Source organism: Homalodisca vitripennis, chromosome 5 (genome assembly GCF_021130785.1).
Source record: "Homalodisca vitripennis isolate AUS2020 chromosome 5, UT_GWSS_2.1, whole genome shotgun sequence".
Classification (NCBI taxonomy): Eukaryota; Metazoa; Arthropoda; class Insecta; order Hemiptera; family Cicadellidae; genus Homalodisca; species Homalodisca vitripennis.
This window is the reverse complement of record NC_060211.1, coordinates 53282051-53292976: the sequence shown is the minus strand read 5'-3', so window position 1 is coordinate 53292976 and position 10926 is coordinate 53282051. Positions and strand designations below refer to the sequence as shown.

Below are 10926 nucleotides of genomic sequence, written 5' to 3'. Positions count from 1 at the left end.
AAATCGCATATAAATATATTTTTATGTGGAATTTTAATATACCAAGTCTAATCGTTTCATAAGAAATGGCTGTTAAACCGTTCCGAGATTTTTCAAGCACACAAAGTAGAAATGACTTAGAGTTCAAATTGTAGGTTTACAAAAAACTAATTTAATTAGATACACCAACAACCTTTATAGATGAACGTGTTTGTACGCTGTTCTAGGTAAGGGAAAATAATCACTCAAGTTACTTGGCATTCTGTAATTTAGAAACAATTTAGTGTATCAGTCCTAAATGTATGGATAAAGATTACACACAAGAGCTTTGACACCTTAAAATGAATTTACTTTCAGAATGGATTTTAGAAAAAAATAATTTGGTGTTAGATAAACTCGATTCCCTCAAATTTGAGGTCGGAGATCCTGAGTTCGTCCTGGATGACAGTTCCGTCTATGAGGAAGACCATGATGTGAGTAGAGTACTGGGGCTTCCCGTCCACCACCTGATCCTCCGACTTGAGGGCGACCACCACATTGTCATCGGTGCCGGGGATGAACTTGAAGCTGCAGAACCCGTGGTCTCCGTGGACATCCCCCACAGTTATGTTCTGTCAGAACAAACACGGTGTTTAGAAAAAAATTTAAAACTGTTGGGTGCATCCATTGAAACAACCCAGGTTTTACCCTTGAAATAATTAATTTTTAGCATAATTTGTATAATAAACTATATTATACAAATTATAAAAGTTTACTTAAATAACCTCTACTGGATTGTATATTACATATCCTTCAAAATTTTAACAAAGATGCTCACAACATATTATATAGCAATCTAAAAAATAAGATAAACCCAATTTGTGAGGAATTAAAAACATTAAATACAGAATAGTAATCAAAATTACAACTGTGTCATGTAAATTTAACATCTGTTTAACAAATGGTCCACATGTGTATAATTATTTAGTTGTTTATTGTTTATTATTTAGTTAGAGTTTACTGTTCACATTGATGATGGTTTACTACCGAAACACGTGTCTGAAATAAAATAATTTTCAAAAATGGTTTTAGTTCACCATTTATTATTCTAATATGTATGTATGTATATATATATATATATATATATATATATATATAAATAGATATATACCTGCCGGTTCTGGCCCACTTTTGGAGACGAACGGAAATTCTATGTAAAATCTCACGTGAACGTGAAACGTAAAAATGTGAGATTTTACATAGAATTTCCGTTCGTCTCTAAAAGTAGGCCAGAACCGGCAGGTATATATCTAATTATATACGAGTGTGTGTGTGTGTGTGTGTGTGTGTGTGTGTGTGTGTGTGTGTGTGTGTGTGTGTGTGTGTGTGTGTGTGTGTGTGTGTGTGTGTGTGTGTGTGTTGTAACAATTCAATAGAGGTGACACATATCATATATTCAATAAAATATATATATAATTTAAAATGGTCACGCATCTGGAATGTAGTACCATGATGCAAACGCGTATTTGATTGGAGATGGTGCTACGGAAAAAATTGGTGTCTTTTTAATAATACTCCAATCACCTTTCTGTGTAGGTCTTTAAACTGTAAGGCTTCACATGAAGTATGAGTTTAGAACGAATACATTATAAACCTTCCAAGGAATTACTTCTTACTAAGGAATCATACTAAATTAGTAGGTTAGGCCTACTTCAAATATTGAAGAATTCCTGAATTCTTCAATATAGTAAGCATGTATTCCCTCCTGAAATAAAATGTAAGGCACAAACCTTGATGTCCTCAAAGTTGGCGTCTGCACTCAAAAGGATGTTGGTGCTTAAATGAGGGTAAGTCTTGCGGTCGAAGGGACCTTCCAGCTTCCTCAGGGGCATGAAGAACCATCGCTGATGGACATCACTCCAGAGAGCGGACTCGTGAACAAGTGACCCTAAAAAGAAGAAATATTTTAGAAGGAGAGGGTTATTATGGCATGTAGGCAGATCAAATACCAAGATCTGGCTAATAGTTAAAATAGTTTCAGATAGATGCACGTACATGTTAAGTTGCTTGAAAATTAAAGTTAACAAAGCTATATAAGCATACCTGGGAACTGGATGCCGACCTGTTTCCTGAGATCATCGTATCTATTTTCCCAGTCCACATGAGTGACGAGTCCCTCAGGATTGATGACCTTGATCCACATCAGGTCCTTGTTAGTGACAACGCCATCCCTAGCCAGTTCATTGCCAGAACTACCCACGTACAATAGGTTATGTCGTTTGGTCGCCCACTCGCTCTTCTGCCCTGTAACAGTTCAGAGTTATATCCACATCAGGTCCTTGCTAGTGACAACGCCATCCCTAGCCAGTTCATAACCAGAACTACCCACGTACAATAGGTTATGTCGTTTGGTCGCCCACTCGCTCTTCTGCCCTGTAACAGTTCAGAGTTATATCCACATCAGGTCCTTGCTAGTGACAACGCCATCCCTAGCCAGTTCATAACCAGAACTACCCACGTACAATAGGTTATGTCGTTTGGTCGCCCACTCGCTCTTCTGCCCTGTAACAAGTTCAGAGTTATATCCACACCAAGTAGGTCCTTGCTAGTGACAACGCCATCCCTAGCCAGTTCGTTGCCAGAACTACCCACGTACAATAGGTTATGTCGTTTGGTCGCCCACTCGCTCTTCTGCCCTGTAACAAGTTCAGAGTTATATCCACACCAAGTAGGTCCTTGCTAGTGACAACGCCATCCCTAGCCAGTTCGTTGCCAGAACTACCCACGTACAATAGGTTATGTCGTTTGGTCGCCCACTCGCTCTTCTAACCTGTAACAGTTCAGAGTTATATCCACATCAGGTCCTTGCTAGTGACAACGCCATCCCTAGCCAGTTCGTTGCCAGAACTACCCACGTACAATAGGTTATGTCGTTTGGTCGCCCAATCGCTCTTCTGCCCTGTAACAGTTCAGAGATATCCACATCTAGTAGGTCGTTGCTAGTGACAACGTCATTCTTGGACACCTTTTTGCTAGAGCTGCTTCGCTTTTATTCTGAACGTATTTAAAGAAAATTCATTGTTATCAGAAAATTGATAACAATTATTATTTAGTCTGATCATCAAAATTTCTATAGTAATATCGATTTGACAGAAGTTATCGCCATTTATATAACATTAAAAGGCAGAAACTGCATCTCCATAACAGTTAGTATTCGAAAGTTTAAAAAGACAGAATTAAAATTTTCGTTCAAGTTCAAAACAATGATGGATAATGATAGTGTAAAGTATTAGTAAAAGATCCACGTACAGTGAAAATAATACGTATTTTGAAACATATCCAATTCCAATTTTATTACTATTTTTTGTGTAGCATCATGCCCCCCCATCATAGTAAAATATTTCTACTTGATCTAAATAATTTCATAACACTTAAATTTAATTTTCAATTAACAATTTACATAGGTAAAGAATGTAAATTTCAACTCGGTACCCATAAGTTTATGTGCCCAAGATTTGTGATGTTTCGAGTTAGAAAAGAAGAATAAATAAAAAATTATTCAGGATTGTAGGCCTTTAATTTGATTAAAAAAATAATTTGAAATATTTTGGTCGTGGCAGTTTTATATTTAAAACAAAATAAAGTTTATAGTGGTAGAGAACGTTTGAAATAATACGGGTATGCGTGGAATTATTTAAAAACACGTATTAAGAAGTATTACATAATTATTTGGTTGTAGTTTCTTATCACAGAAGGGACAGTAAAAAAGTGAAAATACACTACTTTATCTATATTTTATACAGCCATATTGAAACGAATAGAGATAATTACGTTTTTTCACCAAAACTTGTAGGATGCAAAGGCTTGATATATCGTGTCGTGTGTTTACCTTGGTTTTACAATTGTTTTTGAGATTCGAAGATGGGACGCTCTGTTTATCTATAAAACTGTTCTAACAAAATGTATTTTTACAAGGTTCAAATTATTTTTAACACACTCTTTATGGTCGATTTAGTGGGAAATTAAATTCTGCAGTCGCCTGTTTGGCTGCGAGATATTTGAGACGGGTTATCATCTGAAACACCAGTAAAATCTGCTTCCGCGTACAAAATATACCATTGTTTGTAGAGACCGTTCTAAGTTATCTCTCATATATTGGTTAGTGATACACAATATAATCAAGGTCACGCCATTATCTTCTTTCTGTGTAACCTCTGACTTATGTTACAATTGATAACATTAATTGCTTTTTAATTAAATTTTTGTCAAGTTCTAGTTTATTTAGGCAATATTAACTCTGTATTGGTTTCAAAATATATTTTTACCCGATAAATACAGAATTAAACAATGGTAATTTATTGAAACATATCCATACATAACATACTTTAAAAACCATTACCTTTAAGAAATGCCTTATTTTATAACAGTACTCTAGAGTTTTATTTCATATTGCCTTATCTACAATGTAAATAAACACAGATAGATTTAGAACGTTTCTTTTCATTACCGATCTGATAGTTTTAATTCAATCGTGTCGCTGTCCGACTGTCTTTCCATTACATAGGTTACTCTTGGTCTAGCTATTATTTTGAGGGTCATAACCTGTAAATTGGCATCTCTTTGACCTGTTGGTCCAAAGAAGAAGACTGTTCGTTTTGAAGTCAACAAGCTACAGGGGAGTCCATATGTCTGGCGATAACTTTCGATACAAAGGTCCAGAAACTTGTAAATTAGTATATAGCTTCGTCCTGTTAGTCCAAAGAAGAAGACTGTTCGTTTTGAAGACAACAAGTCACAGGGGAGTCCGTCTGTTTGGCGATAACTTTTGTAAGAATAGTTCTAGAGAAAGTTGGTATGTAGGTTCCTTTTCGTTCAAGGAGAACTCTATTGATTATAAAGTCGTCAATGAGCAGTGCGTCCATCTGTCTATATGTCCGTTTGTCCATTCGTGTGATAACTCAAGAGTTTATGCAGACGTGAAATTTGGTTCATAGGTTCCTCTTGGTCCAAAGAAAAAGCATATCGGTGTTTGGGTCAAGAGGACAAAGTGCAGTCCGTCCATCTGTCAGTCAGCTCGTGCGACAGTTCATTAGTTACGTTATGTCGGCTCCTTCGATATTTCAGCATATCGGTTTATTATTTTATGATTCAGCATGAACGAGCGAAAGGGATGGGGCGGAATGATACATTTTCTAATGTATACGCCAGTTGGGCCTATTGCTTATTTTGAATTTTGGGACTAAGGACTGTTAATTTCACGGCGAAATTTCCACCAAGAAATCATAATGCCAAAGCAAAGCTTTATAAGGAAATTCTAAGTGGCGATGTAGACTAAATCGTCTGGTATGAAAGATTTCAGACATGTTAACCTGAGCTAAATGTGCTGATCACTTAAGATAAGCTAGGAGGAGAGTCCGCCTTCTGTCAAATCTAAGGCCTTAAAACCTAAGTACTTTATATATTTTCAACTAAGCTGAAATGTTAACAGTTAAACAAAATTTCTTGGATGGCGTATTGTAACTAACAGAAGGGGATTTGTATATTTTTCACAATTAATTACGTAAATATTACGATGCTTAAAGTAGAAAATGCTGTACTTATATAATATTGTAGATACATTAATATTTAAAATTATATTAAAAGTGTAATCCATAACTAAATAGCATTTTTTGGTGAATTAACAGAAGAAAAACTTGTAAAAATTAACAAAACAGTATTTATATAATAAAATATTGAACCACTATCAGTTACCCACAACTTCGCACGCAATCTCTTGCAAGGTTTTTACACCTGTGAACACTTCTGGTCGAGTGAATTATAATTCTGACACCAATGTTGAGTTTACCTTCTTCTCACGAACAAGAAAATGTTAAAAAAGTGGATATTTATGTTAATATTAATTTACTTTCTTCGTATGTTTTGTTCCATACTTGATTTTTCCTTGTTTTCCGATCAGGAATATATATACGGCCAAATACAAAATAATTGAATCGTAAAAAGTGAGGGCTCTGTGGTGTAATGGTAGCACATTCACCCGGCAAGTGAGAGATCTGGGTTCGAGTCCCGGCGGAGCAAGTACTTTTTTCGATTCAATGTTTCTTGAAATTATATATATATATATATATATATATATATATATATATATATATATATAATATAGATTAGAGATGCCTACATCTGTCAAAGTGAACTAAGATGGGTTTTATATCAGTCTTTAAATGTATAGAAAAAGTTAGATAGTAACATTGTCCGGTATCAAATTCTTACTATCTTATGTTTTAGGGAATTTCGTAAGGTAGGCTAGTACTTACCTTATCGCTGAAATCAGAAACGGCGCCGAAATACATTGTTGTTATTCCTTACAGAATGTACTCAGTATGTAGTGCAGTTGATTAAACTCTTTTAAAATATATTTCGAAACTTTAGAGAACAATATGGGATTTTCCGCCTCTTTAAAGACAATTGGGTGTAGCCCAGAGGGGTTTTATAAATAAGAATAGGTCTACATTCAGGGACCATAAGAATGTCCATGTAAAAGTTTAGTACAATCGGTTGAATAGTTTACGTGTGAAAGCAAAATAAACAAACAACACTTTATCATTTATAACATTATTAGTGTGTACTCGTATAAACCGCTGTAAATCTAAGGAAAATGTCATTGTGGACATGGAGGGTAGCTTGCAGTTAACTGTTACGCAATGGTTGCTATGGGTAACAGTATTACTAACCTTTAACAGTTTTACCGTTCCCAGCTCCAAGGTAGATCCAAGGAATAGCCTTCTTCGTCTCCAAGTCCAGCTCGTAGACGAGGCCAGTCCTGTCGTCGAATGTCAACAATCTACCGTCGTATACTATGAGGTCCGACAGCTCCATGCCACGACCCTCGTACCCGAAATGTGTAGTGAATTTTACAGGCTCGCCCTCATCCCACTCGAATACGACTTCGCCCGCTTTTCCCGCTTTCGGACGCCACTCCAGGTACCCGGTCTTGAACTGGCTCGCCCAAGTTCCGTTGGACACCTTGGATGTGACGTCAGCGTCGTTGATGAGGCCGATGCGGTACCTGATGCCATTCTCGGTGGCTTCAGGTGGAGTCAGCGGGTACTTGGAGTTATACTCGTACAGAGTTTTATGTACGTGGACCACTGGCATCGGAGGCTGTTCGACAGGAGGTCCTATGACCATTTCCTCCGCTGGAGCCCCATGCGACGGTGATAAAGTTAGAAGGAAGAACACAAACATCGGTGACAGTACAGTCTCTCTGCGGATCGGAGCCATGGTAGCGAGAGAGGCTCTCTAGAGACTCACGGTGATATCGACAGAACAGCTTTTATCTTCAAACAAACCTCGTTAATGGTTCCTAATGAACGTGTTTCAAGCTGGAGGTTATCTTCTTTTGGCAATGTAACAATACCAAACAAGATATGTTGTTTCAGGAAGTTAATTAGATTATTTTTACTGCCGAGGTCAACCGATAATGTTTCAACCTATTATGTATTCTTCTCTTTTGATATAAAACTGATCTGAAAACACTTAAATATTGACAAGTAGGTAAAATGTATTTTTGAATCCAAATTAATCTTTTTGCATTACAATTTTATAGTTCTTTAGTTACTTGTTGATTATAACTAATGTTAAAGTCTGCAATTATTTTTGATTTGATTTATTTCCATAATTTATACAGCGTAAATAAAATACATAAAAAGTATATTTATAGGAAATTATCCCCGCATGGACATCAGACTGTGTGTGGGGAAACGAGTTCCTCAGTCTGCACTACCAATAACACTCAACAATCTTAAATCAATATAAGGGAATGAACTGACATTAATAAAAACATATTCATTAACAAATGGAAAAAAGAAGATTTAACCTCTAAAATAAACCATACAAGGCCAGAGCATGGAATACCTGAGTAAATTTAGTTAATAAAAAATCAAAAATTTGAAAGGAATATAACTTATGTAGGAAATAAAATTTGAAGACAAAAAAGTAATGTAAAAATCTTACATAAGAAAGAGCAATCGGTAAGAATTTAATTAAAAATTAACCAATATAAGTAGGGACAGACTTGGATCACATTCTTTATGACCCCAATCCAAATATATTAAATATGAATAAACAAATTAGGGATCAAACCTGATTTAACCGTTACTTTCATATTTTTAGGATTATTACTGCTTAAGAAACGCATAGAATCTAGTATGCCTTGTTTTTATGCGGTAAAGGAGAGGATCGAGTTTAAATATATACATAAATAAGAAAGCAATAATATGATTAGCACCGGTACCCATAAAATAGAACCCTGTTAAATTCCCCCGACTTCCACAAGTGTGATATATGTATAGATGATCATAGTCCACACTTTGGTGCTGATCTTAATATTCCAGGTAATGAATTTCATTTGGCTCTTTCATAGAACTTTAATGGTCCGTAGGTTTCGCTAAGAAGTGAGGAGATTAGGTTAGGTTAACCCAGACTCACCAAGAGATCCACGCTTTGAGAAAACTAAATCCTACATCAAATGAAAGTTCACAATGAAATCATTGTACTTTTGAGACGAAGCTAACTTTAAGGATTGATTATCCTTTCTTTGGCCACCTTTTAACACAGGACCTGAACTCAAGTGTCCTTCGATTGCTTCTATGTCACCGACCATCTGTCTCCTCCTGAAAAGCAACACCCATCGCGACGCTTGAGTGGTAGTCTATGTGACGTTACTGGAAACGTTTAATCGAACAGTTGAAATGAACATGGTCTATACCCGTGATTGTAGGGAAAAAGTTGTATTTCTATCTTTTTCTTAAATTACTTTTAGGACTTTGGTAGGCTACCGTAGGTAGCCACCATTGAGGATGACTTATATAAGTGTTAAACCTGCCAATGATCCAATCAAAAAAGCTGATGACCAGTGATATATCATGCATTAAGTAGCAGAAGTACGTTCTTGAAAGCAGTATTCATCGTTAAACCGAAAAACGTGCAACAATACTACACCGGATATCATAAATACTTGCTACAAATAGTAAAGGACTAGAACTCTCCAGAGGGTTCACTTCTGGCTGGTCCATACCTTCCACTTGAACCCACAATGTGTACAGCAAAAACCGATGTGTCAAGATATATATGTGTCAAATGTCGAGATACTTGGGCACAATGGTAATTCGGTAGGTCTAATTTACTGCGGGAGGTGACTGTTGGGTAGGGTTTGTTCCCTAAGAGTCCAAGGTACTTGCCAGCCTAGACATAAGGGTGGTGCCAGTCCCTGCCTGCTTTGACTGGAGAGGCTAGTCCAGAGCTGGCATTCCCTTCTTCCAAGGAAACATGACGTTAAATTAGTGCTTTAAAATATTCTTAGTGAATGTCGACAGAAGATGGCTCCTACCCCCAACCGTACCCATACCGAATATCCTGTCACTCCAGAAGCAGCGTAAAGATCCTTATAGGACTAGTTGCAATTTTGTAAGTTTAATGTTCTAAGAGAACATAACAGTCATAAAAAGAAGAAGGAAAGAATTTCATCAAATGGCTTAGTAAAAAAGCCATTGTTACCAAATGATATTAAGAAACAAAAGATTTTTGATTACACCAACACAAGTTATTTAAAAGGAGAAAACTCCGAAGTTAGGTAAGATCATTGTTAAAACCTTTTATCGTATTACTGGCTTTGTATTTTGATTTCCAGGTAAATTGGAAATATTATGAATTATACAGTTTTTACATTTATAATTAATTTATTGTTTAACCTGAAATCTTAGTTCTTCGACGTGCACGGTCGGTGACATATTTAATATCTAAGCCGGTTCACATCACGTCTAAACATTGCTTACACAGTTAAATTCTTGAAAATATTCACCCTCTCTGTCAATAGAGAGTAATCTTCAGGTAAAAGAATTGAAACCGAAACTGTCAATAATAACAGTCGCATGTACAGGCGAGTTTAAGGGGAGGAGCTTTCTCATGATTGGCTCATAAGTATTTTACTTCATACTAATATATTCGAACTGAAAAATACATATTTGAATTTTAAAGAGAAATTATGACATTTTAAATAAGCTCCTGACGGTCGGAATAAACAATATAGCAATTTAAACAAATTGCGTTTTCGTTTAAATTTTACAAAATCGTAATATCACATTTATATGGTTACGATATTATATTGTTTTGTTGACGATTTTTATTCTTTTATAATTATAGGAAGGAGAACTTACACTGCAGCAGTGTCAATTTCACAACGGTAGAGACGATACGATAACATTATGGATATACGTTATATTTGACATTGACCTTCATTCGCATCTGGTGTTTTACGAGATCATTATTTCACATTAGAGGGGAGGTAGAGGTCAAATAGGTTTGTGCAAAAATTTGGCATGGCGCGATAACACTAAATATACAACAATACTAAATAAATTTAAGAGCTACGTATTTTGTATTTGAATGTTTAGGTTTAAGGAAGAAATGGATTAATTTATGATGAAATAATTAATATTATATTCTAAATAATGCTGAACAAATATGAATATGATGACCAAACACTGATATTGCTATGAATCAAGTTTGTAGATAAGGAAATTTAGAATGAACGGTTTTGTGAGGAGAGTCTTAAGAATAAAAATCGTAACCTTATCTAAAAAATTTTAAAATGTTTTGAATCGATACTGCCAAACCAAAACAAGTTAGTTACCTGTTTTAGTCCGGTCTTAGTCAATCAGTTTTTTAGTCATTTTCGGTTGTGAGATCCTGATAGTCAAGGCATATTTTTGATATACCGTATCTTCTTAGAGGTTAATGTACACACTACTGATAATGGTCGAATACCAAAACACGTTTCTGTAAATAAAATAATTAAAAAAGGGTTATAGTTAACCATTCATTATATTAATGTAAAGATCACCTTGTAATGTGGAGTTAATAACATAACCGTATACAAAAAATATTGTTAATGACATTACATTTCAGTACATT

General features: G+C 35.5%; 1 protein-coding gene across 2 annotated transcripts; it reads right to left on the bottom strand.

Moving 5' to 3' along the window:
* Positions 1-229: 229 nt before the first annotated feature.
* LOC124362206 (apyrase-like) lies at positions 230-7301 on the bottom strand. Of its 2 annotated transcripts, XM_046816517.1 has the most exons (5): positions 6687-7301; positions 2335-2391; positions 2062-2205; positions 1749-1906; positions 230-590 (listed from the first exon to the last, which is right to left on the bottom strand). In XM_046816517.1, exons 1-5 carry the CDS (start codon positions 7234-7236, stop codon positions 366-368), a joined length of 1134 nt encoding a protein of 377 aa, XP_046672473.1. In that variant the 5' UTR covers positions 7237-7301; the 3' UTR covers positions 230-365. The 2 variants fall into 2 exon arrangements, with proteins under 2 accessions (XP_046672473.1, XP_046672472.1); XM_046816516.1 differs by lacking the exon at positions 2335-2391 and having other exon boundaries at positions 2062-2262; positions 6687-7300.
* Positions 7302-10926: the final 3625 nt, after the last annotated feature.

Coding starts and splice junctions, on each gene's coding strand:
- LOC124362206 (XM_046816517.1), bottom strand. CDS start 7,236: ATGGCTCCGATCCGCAGAGAGACTGTACTGTCACCGATGTTTGTGTTC. Junction 2,206..2,334: donor ATTGTACGTGGGTAGTTCTG/GTTATGAACTGG, acceptor TGGGTAGTTCTG/GCAATGAACTGGCTAGGGAT. Junction 591..1,748: donor CCAACTTTGAGGACATCAAG/GTTTGTGCCTTA, acceptor TTGTTCTGACAG/AACATAACTGTGGGGGATGT.